This window comes from Dysidea avara, chromosome 4 (genome assembly GCF_963678975.1).
Source record: "Dysidea avara chromosome 4, odDysAvar1.4, whole genome shotgun sequence".
Taxonomy (NCBI): domain Eukaryota; kingdom Metazoa; phylum Porifera; class Demospongiae; order Dictyoceratida; family Dysideidae; genus Dysidea; species Dysidea avara.
Window position 1 is genome coordinate 27,175,125 of NC_089275.1, and position 18,595 is coordinate 27,193,719.

At 38.0% G+C, this 18,595-nt stretch overlaps 1 protein-coding gene across 1 annotated transcript in view; it reads left to right on the forward strand.

Moving 5' to 3' along the window:
* LOC136252720 (hemicentin-1-like) overlaps positions 1-18,595 on the forward strand; it is a 43,551-nt gene that overhangs the window by 18,883 nt on the left and 6,073 nt on the right. Inside the window, exons 7-10 of the mRNA XM_066045288.1 lie at positions 10,876-11,142; positions 11,416-11,688; positions 13,209-13,496; positions 18,302-18,553. Coding sequence (XP_065901360.1) covers positions 10,876-11,142; positions 11,416-11,688; positions 13,209-13,496; positions 18,302-18,553 — 1,080 coding nt within the window. The remainder of the gene's footprint in view (positions 1-10,875; positions 11,143-11,415; positions 11,689-13,208; positions 13,497-18,301; positions 18,554-18,595) is intronic.

Here is an 18,595-nt window from a genome sequence, read left to right on the forward strand (position 1 = left end):
GAAGGGCTGCTACCACCACTTATAAACATCTTGCCTGCCTGCTAAGCGAGAAGTGGAATTCCCCATATTCTGTGGTGATGGGCTGGCTCCGTTGTAGTTTGGCGTTTTCCTTGCTCCATTCTTCAGTTATGTGCATCAGGGGATCACACTCAAGATCCAAGTGTCCGTGTGTGCCTCCAGCAGTTGATCTTGCTGTTGCTGAGGGGCACCTGCCTGCCCATTGAACCCTGGGCATGCTGTAGGTTCTGTGTAGGTTCTTTTCTGTAGGTTATAATTAATTTTTCAAATATTTTGTTAGCATTCTATAGAGGAAGGGAGTGACATTAGGGCCGGAGGAAAAAAAAAAAGGTTTGAGGTTCAATAGTTAACCTATTCACCCACTGATTTTCAGCTTCTTCCCATATGCGGTTTACCCTGTAGGCGTGACAACATATTGGTGTTATTTTTCGTGAATAATCGCTCATAACTCTTTGCCTGTTTATCGTATTCCAGCCAAAGTTGGTACAGAGATACGCCTTTATACCCCCCTTCTGTGTGCCAAATTTCAAGGCAATCGGATATTGCATTCACGTTTCATAGCAGTTTTTGTAAGTGTGCAACAAGAGGAAGAAAAATAAGAAGAAAAAAAACGAAGAAACTAAGCCAATTTTCGAAGTCGCATATCTCGGGAATGCGTGAAGCGATTTCGCTCAAATTTGGAATGTGGAGTGCTGAAGTTGGAGGGCATGTCCACAGCAAAAATCGTCTTGTTTCATCAAGGAAGCACAGAGCTACGGAGGTGCGAAAATTGCATTTTCTTTCTTCCTGTCAATATACTCACTGGTGTTACGTGCCGGCTTCTTGGGCCGCACGACACACTACCATGTTTAATATACTTCCAGAAATATTTTAAATGATTTTTACTTCGTATTAGATGTATGTAGTACAATAGATTAGTTGGAATTGATGGTATTTGTACCAGTAACTAATATTTGTATGAGAAGTGAAATTTGTGACTGGATTTGTGAAAAGGAATCTTCCACACACATCCAATAGACCAACTTTGACCATCCATAACTTCAGATTGGAAAAAGCTAATGATTTGAAATTCTGGTAAGCAGTATGTACCAACATAGCTTAATTAATAGAGAAAATTTCAGACTTGTATTTTACTTGAACACTAATTTTCCAAGCTCATAGAAGTGGATGTGTGTGGAAGACCCCTTTTCGTAAATCCGGTCACATTTGGAATAAATACCACATGTTTTGTATTGCAATTTGCCATTTCCAATACAACAACAACAGTGGAAAGTTACTACCATACTCATAGAATACTCCTTATATATGTACATATATGTGCAATAGGTCCGGTTTTTGAAGTCAGAACATCTATTCGTGTTCACCAAATCTTGAGAAGCCATTTAAGAAGCTGTACAGCCAAAGGAACCATAACTTAGCTGTTGCATAATGAGATAAGTGCATCTCATTATGTAAACTTTTGCTTTGTTACACTTTGTAGTAAGTCACAACAACCTTCTCCATGATGTACAGAGTGTTTATTTGAAGAAAACAACAGATGTTATGTAATCATACAATTATAACTCCCATAAAAGTTGTCAGTAGGACTCGACCACAAATTTATTGAGTTGCTCATTTCAAAGGATTCCTCTTAAACAGTTTCCCTTATATGAATGTATGGCAAAACCTCAAAGTGCACTAACTACTTAACAATGTATGGGATTAAAGCACATCTTATCCCATCATCTCTTATCCCATCATCTTAGGTATTTGAATAACTTTAATTTAGTCATTACCAAAAGGAAGTAATGGAATCTATGGTAAATGAGAATATACTATATAGCATAATGCATAAATTTAATAATTATCTAATCAAAAACAGCCAAGCTGTAAAAAAAGGAGTGCGGCCCTTAGATAGGCTATGGTGAAAAAAGATGTGAAATCCAAGGTGGCGGCCAAGAAATGGCTGTGATGGTAGGTTAATGGTAAAAATTTTAATAACGACAATTCAGGTGAATTTGGTGCGCTTAGTCTTGGCACAAAATTCACCTGAATTGTCGTTATTAAAATTTTTACCATTAACCTACCATCACAGCCATTTCTTGGCCGCCACCTTGGATTTCACATCTTTTTTCACCATAGCCTTTTCAAGGGCCACACTCCTTTTTTTACAGCTTGGCTGTTTTAGATTAGATTTCATTTTTGTTTGCATTTGTATACCCAAAAGCTTTTTAACCATATTTTTTTCTTTACCACAGGAAAAAGATGAAGCAGATTTTATAAATACTTTAACTCATTCTGATTTTTAATGTACAAAATTCATTAATCAAGACACACGGTAGTGTGTCGTGCGGCCCAAAAAGCCGGCGCGCCACACTGTGAATACATTTACAGGAAGAAAGTAAACGCGATTTTCACACCTTTGTAGCTACGTGATTCCTTATCCGATTGAAACCAAAGTTGCTACAGAAGTACCGGCTAGGTAGGGGAGTCCACATTCCAAATTTGAAGAAAATCGCTCCATCCATTTCCGAGATACGATCGGCCAAAGTTTGGGTTTTTTTTCTTGGTTTTCTTCTTCTACTACTTCTTCTTTTCGCACACTTTGCAAAATGCACCGTAAAACGCGAATGCGTGCTCCAATCGTGCTGAAATTTGGCACACTTAAAGGGCTCATTAAGGCAGATCTCAGTACTAAGTTTGGTAAGAATCCGATGAACATTCACCGAGTTATGACCGATTATTTGCGTAAAATAAGGTCGAAGGTCTGTCACGCCCACAGGGTGAACCGCTTGAAGGAATGAACTGAAAATTGCTATGTAGATGGAGTAACTATCGTAGGAGTGCCTTTTTGTGGTTTGAAAGGAATCCAGTTAAAGGCCATCGAGATATGACACAAAACCCAACCTGTGTCACAATTACATGATCGATTTTTATGAATAGATGAATATAAAATTGGAAATTTTAAAATGGGAATAGGGATCGCTGAAAAAAGCCACAAAACAAGAAGGGATCGCTGGGGTGGTAATGTAAACCACAAATCCCTATTTTGACTCTTTGTCATAAATTTTTAGTAACATCCTCTGTCATTTTGAAGTGAGTCAAAATAGGGATTTGTGGTTTATATTACCACCCTAGCGATCCCTTCTTGTTTTGTAGCTTTTTTCAGCGATCCCTATTCCCATTTTAAAATTTCCAATTTTTTATTCATCTAGTTTGTGTACTTTTTATTAATCCAGTAATGGATTATGAAGTAAACTGTTGTGAACAGTGTGATTTTGCATTCGGCATAGTAACACCGTCAACATTTCAGTACACACATGAAACTGATCAAATTGCAATGTGCATACAGACTGAGAGTCTCCTAATATGAGGTACAATTTACATTGCTGGTGCCTTCAATAGCTGCAAATTCAGTACAAAGATTGTTGTTATACACTTGACGGCATTATGTATACATCAGGGTGAACTCCCTTCAGACTGGAAGAAGGCATATGTAACACCAGTATACAAGAAGGGCCCGTGTACTAATCCATCGAACTATAGACCTATATCGTTGACTAGTATTTGCTGTAAGTTGTTGGAATATATCATCTCCTCAGCAATATCTTCTCACACTATTGACTACAATATCATGTATACAAATTAACATAGATTTCTTTGATTGATAATGAAGACTGTGGTGAATAGTGTAATTTTGCATTCTGCATAGTAACGCCATTAATGTTTCAGTACAAACATGAAACTGATCAAATTGCAATGTGCATACAGACTGAGAGTTTCCCAATATGAGCTACAATTTAAATTACTGGTGCCTTTAATAACTGTCAAATTCAGTGCAAGAATTGTTGTTGTACACTTGACTGCATTATTAGAGTATTTACATGACTGCTCTATTAGAGTATTTAATCTGGATAACCCGCCCACTTACAATAATCACGGAGCGAAAAAACCACCTTGCAACAAAGTCATCAGCCCAGATTAAGCTTCCTGGCCTATACTGAGTTTAATATAAAGACAGATTTTATTAGCCACAAGTAGCGCACACCAAAAAACTTAACCTTGAGCGCGAACTTGTATGGCTTCTCGAGCGTAATGGCGTTTTGGCAAGAAGAAACGGCCCCGGTTTGGGCTGTTTCCATTTGAAAACGAAATCAAAAATAGGTCATGGACATGAAGAAGGACTAGGTAAGCACGGCAATATAGTTTTTAGCACAAAAAAGTGGATAATTTTTGCTGTACATGGGTGAAACAAAATAATATTATGAATAATAAGAATAATAATATGAACAAAACGGCAAATTTCAGTTTTGTCCCAAATACACATACTGTTTCCTTTTCACTTGATACTTACTAGTGGACCAATACTCATTGCAAATAACCACCAGAGGGTGGTTTTGAATTGGAGGATGCTTTCAAGGTAGTTTTTAGGCGTGCGTTTTATTAGAGTTTTTGCAAAAAAACATGGGCAATCCCTATTATGAACCCACTATCGTGGTTCATGATAAAAAAACTATTAGTTTTCACGCCTACTATGCAAACCGCTTAGAGCAGTGAGCTGAAAATCGGTGTGTAGCTGGAATAATCATCATAGAAAGTCCTTGCAGTAGTACAGAAGAATCGGATTACAAACCACTGAGTTATGATTCCAAAGCCAACTACGTGTAACATATGCGAGATCGAGATACTCTAATAGAACAGTCACCCTAATAGAGCATTCAGCTAATTTATTTACTCCATTATAGAATTCTATTACATTGCAAGTTATTCTGTAGGGAGTTCAGCTGCAAACAGTTAATCTTATAGACAGTTCAGCAAGAAGCAAGTCACCCTATAGAGAGTTCAGCTACAGATATATCACTGTAGTGATTCAGAAGAATCAGAACATTACAAGTCACACTGAAGAGAGTTCAGCTATAAACAAGTCATGCACCCTGTGGAGAGTTTAGCTACACTCTCTAGAGAGTTCAGCTACAAACAAGTCACTGTGGAGAGAGTTCAGCTACAAAGAAACTACCCTGTAGAGAGTTCATCTATACAAACAAGTTAACCTATAGAGACCAGCTGCAAACAAGTAACCCTGTAGAGATTTCAGCTACAGACAAGTCACTTTATAGTTTATACAATGTTCAGCTACAAGTAAGTCACTCTGTAGAGAATTCAGCTACATACAAGTCACTCTGTAGAGAATTTTGCTACAAACAAGTCACAGTGTAGAGAGTTCAGCAACCAAAAAACCACATGTAAAGAGTTCAGCTATACAAACAAGTTACTCTGTAGAGAGAACAGCTAGAAACAAGAGAGAGCTCAGTTAGAAGAAGTTGCCCAGTAGAGATCTCAGCTGTAATGAAACCCTGTAGAGAGATCAACTACAAACAAATCACCCTGCAGAGTGTTTGGCTATAAACAAATCACCCTGTAGAAAGTTCAGGTACATACAAATCACCCTATATAGAGTTCAGCTACAAAAAAAATCACTCTGTAGAGAGTTCAGCTACAAAGAAACTATCCTGTAGAGAGTTCAGCTACAAATAAGTTACCCTACAGTGAAATCAGTTTGAAACAAGAAATTTCAGCTACAAACAAATCAACCTGTAGAGAGTTCAGCTATGAACAGATCACCCTGTAGAGAGTTCAGCTATACAAGTCACCCTGTAGAGAGATCAGCTAGAAGAAGTCACTGTCTACAGAGATCAGCTAGAAGCAAGTCACCTTGTAGAGAGTTCAGTGACAAAGAAACAATCCTGTAGAGAGTTCAGCTACAAACCAATCACCCTGTAGAGAGTTCAGCTACAAAATAAATCACCCTGTAAAGAGATCAGCTACAAACAAATCACCTTGCAGTGAGTTCAGCTACAAACAAATTACCCTGTAGAGAGATCAGCTACAAACAAAACACCGTGTAGAGACTTCAGCTACAAACAAATCAACCTGTAGAGATTTCAGTTACAAACAAATCACCGACTGTAAAGAGATCAGCTACAACCAAATCACCCTGTATAGAGAGATCAGCTACAACCAAATCACCCTGTAGAGAGATCAGCTACAAACAAATCACCCTCTAGAGAGATCAGCTACAAACAAATCACCCTGTAGAGAGTTCAGCTACAACCAAATCACCCTGTAGAGAGATTAGCTACAAACAAATCACCCTCTAGAGAGATCAGCTACAAACAAATCACCCTGTAGAGAGTTCAGCTACAACCAAATCACCCTGTAGAGAGTTCAGCTACAAACAAAACACCGTGTAGAGAGATCAGCTACAAACAAATCACCTTGCAGTGAGTTCAACTACAAACAAATTACCCTGTAGAGAGATCAGCTACAAACCAATCACCTTGCAGTGAGTTCAGCTACAAACAATTCACCCTCTGGAGAGAGTTAAGCTACAAACACACCACCCTGTAGAGAGATCAGCTACAAACAAATCACCTTGCAGTGAGTTCAGCTACAAACAAATTACCCTGTAGAGAGATCAGCTACAAACAAAACAAAATATAGAGACTTCAGTTACAAACAAATCAACCTGTAGAGATTTCAATTACAAACAAATCACCCACTATAGAGAGATCAGCTACAACCAAATCACCCTGTAGAGAGATCAGCTACAACCAAATCACCCTGTAGAGAGATCAGCTACAAACAAATCACCCTCTAGAGAGATCAGCTACAAACAAATCACTCTGTAGAGAGTTCAGCTACAAACAAATCACCCTGTAGAGAGATCAGCTACAAACAGATCATCATCCTGTAGATAGTTCAGCTATAGATACAAGTCACCCTGTAGTAGGAGAAGTCACCTTGTAGAGAGATCGGCTAGAAACAAGTCACCTTGTAGAGACCAGCTACAAAGAAACCATCCTGTATAGAGTTCAGCTACGAACAAATCACCCAGAGAGTTCAGCTATGAACAGATCACCCTGTAGAGAGTTCAGCTATACAAGTCACCCTGTAGAGAGATCAGCTAGAAGCAAGTCACCTTGTAGAGAGTTCAGCTACAAAGAAACCATCCTGTAGAGAGTGCAGCTACAAACAAATCAGCCTGTAGAGAGTTTAGCTACATTTCAAGTCCCTTAGTAGAAAGATCAGCTGCGAACAAGTTATCCAGTAGGGAATAATAGACATGTAATAAATACATTTATATAATTACTGATAAAATCAAAAACAGTTGAAGTATTAAAAATCTGCTCTGTCTTTTTATTCTTCCTGTGGTAAAGAAATAGGATAGGTTAGAAAAGCCCCAAAGCCTATGGCCAGCTTTGGGGTATACAAATACAAAAAGAAGTGATATCTAAAAATAAACAGCCAAGCTGTAAAAAAAAGTGCGGCGCCTAAAAAGGCCAAGGTGAAAAAGATGTGAAATCCAAGGTGGCGGCCAAGAAATGGCTGTGATGGTAGGTTAATGGTAAAAATTTTAATAATGACAATTCAGGTGAATTTTGTGCTAAGACCAAGCGGCACCAAATTCACCTGAATTGTCGTTATTAAAATTTTTACCATTAACCTACCATCACAGCCATTTCTTGGCTGCCACCTGGGATTTCACATCTTTTTCACCTTGGCCTTTCTAGTGGCCGCACCTTTGTTTACAGCTTGGCTGTTTTTGATTAGATTATATATAATGCATATATTTATTACATGTCAATTAATCCCTACAGGATAATTTGCAGCTGATCTCTCTACTCGGTGACTTGAAATGTAGCTGAACTCTCTACAGGGCAATTTGCTTGTACGTAGATGAACTCTTTACAGGATTCTCTCTACAGGGTGACTTGAATCTAGCTGAACTCTCTACAGGGTTATCTGTTTGCAGTTGAACTCTCTACAGGGTGATTTGTTTGCAGCTGAACTCTCTACAAGGTAACTTCTTCTAGCTGATCTGTATACAGGGTGACTTGTTTCTAGCTGGTCTCTCTACAGTGCAATTTGTTTGTAGTTGAACTTTCTACAGGGTGATTTGTTTGCAGCTGAACTCTCTACATGATGGTTTCTTTGTAGCTGGACTCTCTACAAGGTGATTTGTTTGTAGCTGAACTCTGTGTAGCTATTTTGTAGCTGAACTCTCTACAAGGTGACTTCTTTTAGCTGATCTCTGTACAGGGTGACTTGTTTCTAACTGAACTCTCTACAGGGTGATCCGATCGTAGCTGAACTCTCTACAAGGTGATTTGTTTGCAGCTGAACTCTCTACATGATGGTTTCTTTGTAGCTGGACTCTCTACAAGGTAACTTCTTCTAGCTGATCTGTCTACAGGGTGACTTGTTTCTAGCTGATGTCTCTACAGAATGATTTGTTTTCAGCTGCACTCTCTACATAGGGGTTTCTTTGTAGCTGAACTCTCTACAAGGGGACTTCTTCTAGCTGAACTCTCTACAGGGTGATCTTTCCATAGCTGAACTCTTTATAGGGTGATATGTTTACAGCTGAACTCTCTACGTTTGTAGCTGAACTCTCTACAACGTAAATTCTTTTTTCTAGCTGATCTTTCTACGTGGTGAATTTTTTGTAGCTGAACTCTCTACAGGGTGATCTGTTCGTAGCTGAACTCTCTACAGAGTGATTTGTTTGCAGTTGAACTCTCTACAGGGAAGTTCTTTGTAGCTGAACTCTCTACAAGGTGACTCCTTCTAGCTGATCTCTCTACAGGGTAACTTGTTTCTAGCTGATCTCTCTACAGGGTGATTTGTTTGTAGCTGAATTCTCTACAGGATGATTTGTTTGCAGCTGACATAGTGGTTTCTTTGTAGCTGAACTCTCTACAAGGTGATTTTTTCTAGCTGATCTCTCTACAGGGTGACTTGTTTCTAGCTGAATTGTCTATAAAATTAACTGTTTGTAGCTGAACTTCCTATGGAATAACTTGCAATGTAATATAAATCTTTAATGGAGTAAGTTATAAACGTAGCCGAATGCTCTATTAGGGTGACTGTTCTATTAGAGTATCTTGATCTCGCATTTGCAACATGTAGTTGGCTTTGGAATAATAACTCAGTGGTTTGTAATGCGATTCTTCTGTACTACTGCAAAGACTTTCTATGATGATTATTCCAGCTACACACCGATTTTCAGCTCATTGCTCTAAGCGATTTGCCTGGTAGGCGTGAAAATTAATAGTTTTTTATTCATTAAAATCGATTGCGTAGTTGTGACACAGGTTGGGTTTTGTGTCATATCTCGATGGTCTTTATCTTGATTCTTTTCAAACCACACAAAGGCACTCCTACGATGGTTACTCCATGTACATAGCAATTTTCAGCTCATTCCTTCAAGGGGTTTACCGTGTGGGCGTGACAGACCTTTGACCTTATTTTACGCGAATAGTCGGTCATACCTCCGTGAATGTTCATCGGATTACTACCAAAGTTGGCACTGAGATCCACCTTAATGAGCCTTTCAAGCGTGCCAAATTTCAGCCTGACTGGAGCATGAATTCGTGTTTTATGGCGGATTTTGCGAAGTGTGCGAAATGAAGAAGTAGAAGAAAAAAACGAAGAAATTAAAACAAAATTTTGTTCGCTCGTATCTCGGAAATGGCTAGAGCGATTTTGTTCAAATTTGGTATGTAGACTCCCCTAACTGGCCGGCACTTCTGTAGCAAATTTGGTTCCAATCAGAGTAGGTATCACAGAGCTATATAGGTGTGAAAATTGAATTTTCTTTCTTCCTGTTAATATACTCACGGTGTGGCGCACCGGCTTCTTGGGCCGCATGACACACTACCGTGTGTCTTGATATTGTTTACGTAAGATTACTCAGAGATTTCTTCAATGCTAGCTTTCTTGCAGGGCATACACAGTACTGGAATGTTGTTGGTAATATGTACTGTGCAATTCATAGACTTGAGCAAGGGAAGGGATGTGGATTGCACTGAAATTCCACATTAGAATATCATACAGTACAATAGTACTGTATAGTAGGGACATCGAAGGTGTAGGGGCGATCTGTGATATAATATAACTCAAAAACCTGCCATAATTTTTCCTCACAATGACATGACAGTATTGTTTGGGTAAAACCAAGCCCAAAAGTGTCCTCAGATCGACCCAAAACATTTCCATCAATTTGGTACAGAATTTTTTTAAATTATTCAACAGAATTTTCTACTGCCTGCCTGCCTGCCTGCCTGCCTGCCTGCCTGCCTGCCTGCCTGCCTGCCTGCCTGCCTGCCTGCCTGCCTGCCTGCCTGCCTGCCTGCCTGCCTGCCTGCCTGCCTGCCTGCCTGCCTGCCTGCCTGCCTGCCTGCCTGCCTGCCTGCCTGCCTGCCTGCCTTCCTGACTGCCGCTGAGCAAAATGCTGCTGTAAAGCAGCATTTAAATTCAGCACAAAAATGTTTAGTAAGTCTACAGTAGTAATACACTTTTCCTTCTACTTTTTAAACCTTTAACCCATGTTGCTGTTGACTTTATTGTGTTTCTATTCTTGTTTTACTCAAGACCTTGTGTCTCCTTCTCTGTTGTTGAACCAAGCATTGATGCGTTGCTACAACTTACTTTGTGTATAGATACCGTATCAAGAAATTCTTCAGAAATTTTATCACTACTAATCGTCTCATTGTCATTAAAAATTGCACTATTTCATCAGAAAGAAATCATCGCAATTAAACAAGGTTGCTAGCAAAGTAACGTGTCACTGTGTCCATACAAATTGAGCTGTGCACACATCAACACTAATCAGTATTACCAAGAATAAAATTATTTTATTATTTACTCTTGGCATTACACTGTTACACAAATTCTAGCCAATGAATTGCAATTACAATTTTCACTGATATCTGTGAAATATGGGATAAATTTTACTGATGGTATAAGGGGATTTTTGTATAAGCAGTGACACAGGTTTGGTACATGTATTTTTTATTGAATATTATCTTTATTTAGAGAGACCTGTATTAACCCCATCCACTCACAATGTCAGTTTGGGCACTAACATAACATTTGAATGTAAAGTGTTTGGTTCTCCACCATTTACCTACCAATGGTTCATGAGAAATACATCAATGGAAAGAAGTGATAAGTTATTAGTTGGAGAGGATAAGAACACTTACAACATATCATCAGTATTGTACAATCAGACTGGACTATATTTCTGTGAAGCTAGAAACATGTTAGGAATTGTTTCTAATTCAACTCCTGCTAGTCTAATCGGTGAGATTTTTTGATTTTTCAATGCATACCTACATTATTGTTGTACTGAATAGGTTTCTAGTACATAGTTCGTGAAATGATTAGGTAGCCTGTTAATTTCATATTTACATTTTAATCCAAACTTTGTAAGAATGATTAAACAACTCAGAAAGTTTTCTTTTGTTTGAGTTTATTACTGTCATTCATCTCACATATATCTGGTAGCAAGAATAGAAACTATTCATGATTTGAATATAACCACCGTATACATATTATTTGCTTTAACTCACACAGTTCACCCAAGCATAGTCCAACATCCAGTTACAATACAGTCAGTCTACTCAGGAGAGATGGTCAACTTCAGTTGTAGAGCTGAAGGTTACTCTACACTTAGTTATAGCTGGTTCATGGTGGAATCTGGTTCTGATATTGGAGTGGTGATTGGGAATACAACTAATCCAACATACACTCTTTCTAATCCCAACTATAACCAAAACAATACTGGTTATTATTGTGTTGCTACTAACAATGAGGGAATTGCTGTATCCAACACTTCTACTTTGACAGGTACATAGTAACACTGTGTCTTATTTTGTGCAAGGTGTGTATAGGATTTTTGAAGTGTAGTTGCAGTAGATGATCTGTGTCTTTGATGACTGTTCTGGTAGAGTAACACTACTAGACTGATTATCACAATTTGATGGTTATCCAAATGCTATTATTGTTACAAGATTTATGTACAAACCAATATATATGAGATACTATTGCTTAATTATTAGTTAGCAGAAGTTTAAAGTCAAAGAATTATATCCATTTTGATTTGGGGGACCTGAAGTGACAATTTCCAATGCTCCAAGTAGTTTGCAAAAAATCATAGACACTTTCCTGAAACCAGGAGCTTATAAGCGCCGAAGGCGCAAAGGAGCGTAACACTCAGGATATAGCTGTGTTCTATCTTTTGTTAATGAAACATGTCCTTATAAAGAGAGCAGTAATTTCCTGGGCTGTGCTTGGTTATGTTAACAGGTGCTAGCAGTTAATATGCAGCCATAGAGTGTCAGTAATACTGGTAGGGTAATTAAAAGAATTATTTCAACACAGCTCTGTTTCTGGTCCTCAGTACAGCACAAAGAGCTTACAAAACATATGGCTACTTAGTTCATTATTAAGAGTTGTTCAGTCTCTTTTAGTTTACAAATAGCACACAAGTACTTAGACTCATCATGGCTTCCTTTGAAAATTAACAGCTTAAAGGTGATGATGCAATAAACCACTGAGTAGCAGTGAATATAGGATGAATGCCCTACATGGACTGAGGTTTAAGTAATTAGTCAAATGTTGGACTGCATAATGCAACTAATAGTAAGTAATATGATGGATGGCTGTGGTGTTCGGGATTAATAGTGCGATTATTGTATTGTCTTCCTGTTTACAATGTGAGAACTATTAATCCCGAATACCACAGCCATCTGTCTTTTTGCAAATTAATCCAACAACCATAGCAACTGTTGCTAGGCAATAGAAATTCTAAATAACCATTGCAAAGGACTAATCACACTTAGAAACCATTGTCTACCAGCCGAACCATTGCCTAGCAACTGTTGCTATGGTCTCAAAATGATATTTGTCTTAGCAACGGTTACCTAGCAACCATTGCTAAACAACCGTATTGTTGTTATGCCATGGGGCATCTATCACTATGGTAACACTAGTTGTCAAGTCAGACATTTGTTTCTAATAGGATCACACTATTTGCCAATCAAATTAGTATACCAGATTTTTGTCAAGGTACCTTGACAAATAAGTGTAATACTTATATTACTCTATTTGCTAATTGCTTGACGTATTTCAATATAATACGTCAAGCTGCTATTGAGAATATTATACTGTAACACATTCACTTGTTAGACTATACATTTTACTTGTACAGTAGTGCAACATAAATTTGTTTATGTCCTACTCTGTAAATGTTTCCCTCTAGTAATTAGAATTTTAACTATTTAGCACAAAACATATGCTTGGAAAATGATAGCATATTTGTGTAATCGCTTATGATCTACAGATATTTTAACTTATTTCCAATATAGTTCTCAGACCTAACATCACTGATATCACCTTCACTCCACAACCAACCAATGCTTCATTGTTACTCAACTTTACTAACAGTCAGTTAATGACTTGTAGTGCTATTGGTGGTCCTCGAATCATGACCATGTGGTTGTTTGATGATGGTTCATCATTGTCAACAGTGGCCAATGGTAGTGACAGTGTAACTCATAACATCTCATCCTCATCAACCAGTGATACTGGTACTTATTACTGTATAGCCACTATTGATGGAATGAATGACACTTCAGATGTATACACTTTGTTTGGTGAGTCATTACTATCCACGCAAAAACAGCCAAGCTGTATAAAAAGGGCTCAGCATACAAAAGCCCGGGTGAAAAGAGTTGTGAAATCAAAGGTGGCAGCCATAAAATGGCTGCAATGATGTGTTTGATAATACATTAATTTTTATTATATATTTATTATCATTAACATGATTGAAGCCATTTCATGGCCACCACCTTTGATTTCACAACTATTTTGCACCAGGCTTTTTGAAGGCTGCAGCCTTTTTGTGCAGCTTGGCTGTTTTTGGGTGGATTTCATTTCTTTTTTGTATTTAAAATTATGTACCTGAAAGCCAACCACAAACTGGCTTTGAGGTTTATATTTACTAAATTCCTTCCAATTTAGGTGTACTATTTGTCTATTAAGATTTTGCAGTAACTGTTCTATTAGAGTATCTCGATTTTTCATGCAAAATATGATAAGTTGCAGTTGCTCAATTTTTACAAAGTAAATCTTTTACAATTTACAGCCTGTTGTCGCAAGTTTTATTAGCATAGCACTTATTATGATGATGATGATTGGCGTGAGTAGGTCTTAATATGTACTGAGTGTACTGGCCCACTGAATTTTACCAAAATGGCTATAATATTGGCTTTGATTCAATGCAATACTAGGGAAGTTGTAATAGTATCAAGACACACTGTAGTGTGTCGTGCAGCCCAAGAAGCCGGCGCGCCACACCGTGAGTATATTTACAGGAAGAAAGTAAACATGATTTTCACAACTTTGTAGCTCCGTGATTCCTTATCCAATTGAAATCAAAGTTGCTGCATACATACCGGCTAGGTAGGGGGTCCACATTCTACATTTGAAGAAAATCGCTCCAGCCATTTCCGAGATATGAGCTGCCTAAGTTTGGGTTTTTTTTCTTCGTTTTTTTTCTTCTACTTCTTTTTGCACACTTTGTAAAATCCGCCATAAAACACGAATGCGTGCTCCAATCGGGATGAAATTTGGCACACTTAAAGGGCTCATTAAGGCGAATCTCAGTACCAAGTATGGTAGGAATCCGATAAACATTCACGTAGTTATGACCGATTATTTGCATAAAATAAGGTCGAAGGTCTGTTACGCCCACAGGGTAAATCGCTTGAAGGAATGAGCTACAAATTGCTGTGTAGCTGGAGTAACTATTGTAAGAGTGCCTTTTGGTGATTTGAAAGGAATTCAGTTAAAGGCCATCGAGATATGACACAAAACCCAACCTGTGTCACAATTACGCAATCGATTTTTATGAATAAAAAACTATTAGTTTTCACGCCTACCAGGCAAACCGCTTAGAGCAGTGAGCTGAAAATCGGTGTGTAGCTGGAATAATTATCATAGAAAGTCCTTGCGGTAGTACAGAAGAATCGGATTACAAGCCACTGTGTTCTGATTCCAAAGCCAACTACGTGTAGCATATGCGAGATCAAAATACTCTAATAGAACAGTCACCCTAATAGAGAAATCGGTTACGTTTATAACTTACTCCATTTTAGAATTATATTACATCGCAAGTTATTCTGTAGGGAGTTCAGCTATAAACAGTTAATCTTTTAGACAATTCAAGTCACCCTGTAGAGAGTTCAGCTACAAATATGTTGCTGTAGAGATTCAGAGCATTATAAGTCACACTGAAGAGAATTCAGCTATAAATAAGTCACCTTGTAGTGACAACAAGTCACTCTATAGAGAATTCAGCTACAAACAAGTCACTGTGTAAAGGGTTCAGCTTCCAAAAAGCTACCCAGTAGAGAGTTCATCTAGATCAGCTACAAACAAGTTACTTTATGCAATGTTCAGCTACAAACAAATTACTTTATGTAATGTTCAGCTACAAGTAAGTCACTCTGTAGAGAGTTCAGCTACAAACAAGTCACTCTGTAGTACAAACAAGTCACTGTGTAGCTGGAGAGTTCAGCAACCAATCAAAAAACCACCCTGTAAAGAGTACAGCTATACAAACATGTTATGACTCTATAGAGAAAGTCATAACTCTATAGAGAGATCAGCTAGAAACAATTAGTCATCCAGTAGAGAGATCAGCTACAAGACACGACCTTATAGAGAGTTTAGTTACAAAGAAACCACCATGTAGAGAGTTCAGCTGCAAACATATCACCCTGTAGAGAGTGCAGCTATGAACAGATCACCCTGTAGAGAGTTCAACTAGAAAAAGTCATCCTGTTGAGAGATCAGCTAGAAGGATCACCTTGTAGAGCTAGAGTTCAACTACAAGCAAATCACCCTGCAGATAGTTCAGCTACAAACAAGTCACCCTATAGAGAGATCGGCTAGAAGAAGTTACCTTGTACATACAAAGAAACCATCATATAAAGAGTTCAGCTGCAAACAAATCATCCTGTAGAAAGTTCAGCTACGAACAGATCAACCTGTAGAGAGATCAGCTAGAAGAAATCACCTTGTAGAGAGTTCAGATACAAAGAAACCACCATGTAGTGAGTTCAGTTGCAAACAAATCATCTGTAGAGAGTTCAGCCAGAAACAAGTTCACCCTGTAGAGAGATCAGCTAGAAACAAGTCACCCTGTAGAGAGAGCAGCTACAAAGAATCCATCTTGTAGAGAGTTCAGTTACAAACAGATAAACCTATAGAGAGATCAGCTAGAAACAAGTCATCCAGAGATCAGCTAGAAACAAGTCACCCTGTAGAGAGATCAGCTACAAAGAAACCATGCTGTAGAGAGTTTAATTGCAAACAGAAAGCCCTATAGAGCGTTTAGCTAGAAACAAGTCACCGTGTAGAGAGATCAGCTAGATACAAGTCACCCTGTAGAGAGATCAGCTACAAAGAAACCACCCTGTAGAGAGTTCAGCTACAATCAAGTTACACTATAGAGAGATCAGCTAGAAACAAATCATCTTGTAGAGAGTTCAGTTGCAAACAAATCACCCTGTACAGAATTCAGCCACCCTGTAGAGATTTCAGCTTAAACAAGTCACGTTGCAGAGAGTTCAGCTACAAAGAAATCACCATGTAGAGAGTTTAGCTGCAAACAAATCACCCTGTAGAGACAAATCATCCTGTAGAGAGTTCAGCTAGAATCAAATCACCCTGAAAAGAGTTCAGCTACAAACATGATGAGAGTTTCAGCTACAGTTCAGTTATGTAAGAAGTCACCTTATTAACTACAGTATGTGATAATCATCGTTCAATGTTAAATATACAAATATTTCGACAAAAGCTATACACACAATTACTTCCTTTCTTCCATAATTCCTTACAAGTTAAAAGGAAGCAGCATCAAAGCCATATGGCCAGCTTTATGACTTGCAATACAAAAAGAAGTGATATCTAAACCAAAACAGCCAAGCTGTAAAAAAAGAGTGCGGCCCCCAAGGTGAAAAAAGATGTTAAATCCAAGGTGGCGGCCAAGAAATGGCTGTGATGGTAGGTTAATGGCAAAAATTTTAATTACGACAATTCAGATGAATTTGGTGCCGAATCCTAGTGGAGGAGGCAACACAAATTTACCTGAATTGTCGTAATTAAAATTTTTGCCATCAACCTACCATCACAGCCATTTCTTGGCCGCCACCTTGGATTTCACATCTTTTTTCACCTTGGGGGCCGCACTCTTTTTTTACAGCTTGACTGTTTTGGTTTAGATTGTATTACAGAGTTTATTTTTTACTTTTGCAGTATAACCCACATATTTTTTGAGGATTTCTAATAGAACACACATATAATGTTCTAGAACAATCTAGATTTTCCATTGGTATATCTATGAAGTTATGAACTTTGAGTATATTGTAGCTAGAATTGTCATTTATAAGTAGAAATTAAGTGAGGTAATCAGCCGTGATAGCAGTGGCTCAGTGTTAAAGGATTTTGGTTTTCAGCATGGAGGTCCCTGGTTCAAGCGTTGGTAAGTTTATTTCGACATGTTTTATGCACCTATTTTACCTATGGTGACTGTTCTATTAAAGTATTTCAACCCAGCATTTACAGTTGTGTCGTTTTTGAGCTACATATGCATGGAGATTGCATTTGCATTGGAGTGCCTTGTAACTCTATACCTTTCAATGCAATTTCTTTTAAACCCCAAAAGGTTTGAGCTATGATGGTTATAAACCTATGCACATACCAATTTATAGGTTATTCCCATAAGTGGTTTACCCTGTAGGTGTGACAACACGTCAATCTATTAATGCAAATAATCGTCCATAGCTGTATGACTATCATTCAGATTTGCACTAATCTTGGTACATGATTGTGCCACAATATGCTCTTAAAGTAAACCAAAGGACAAGAAAATCAAGATATGTATTTGCATTTTATAATGGCTTTTGTAAAGTGTGTAAAAAGAATAATCTAAGCCACCTAAGCCCCCTAAATGAAGAAAAAAACAAAGAAATTAAGGAAAATTGTGAAGGCTTATATTTCACTATTGTGTTGGGCAATCTTGTGCAAATTTGGTATGTGGGGTCCTGAAGGTGGAGGGCTTTTGCAGTATAAAAATGACTCAAATTCGAGAAGGGAGCATGGTATTGTGTATGCATGAAAATTGAATTTAATTTCTTCCAGTAAATATACTCATGGTGTGGAGTGCCGACTTTCTTGGTTGCACGACACATTACTGTGTGTCTTGATACTACTGTATATGATAGTCTATTTAGAATATGGAAATGTAGAATTTCAATCTTTTTTTTAAATTTTAGTAAACTTAAAATGTACAGATATAATACGCTAAAAACACTGTGTACATGTTGCTAAGCCTAATATTAGATAATAATTACAATAATCCCCTACACACAGTTTGTGTTGCTTCTCTACACAGTTGCTCCATATGGTGTAAACATCACTGGTGACAACACATACCCTCATGGGAGTCAGTTGCAATTACATTGTTTATCAGAGGGTGGACCACAATTAGAATACAGTTGGAGCAGGACTAACACATTCTTAAATGACACAACTACTAACACCAACAACCTTACTATTAGTAATATAACTACACTTGATGGAGGAAATTACACTTGTACTGTCACTAATGATGTTGGATCTAGTAGTAACACTGTCACTGTCTATGGTGCGTTACTTCATATCACATGTTTATTGCCTTGTTTTGTTC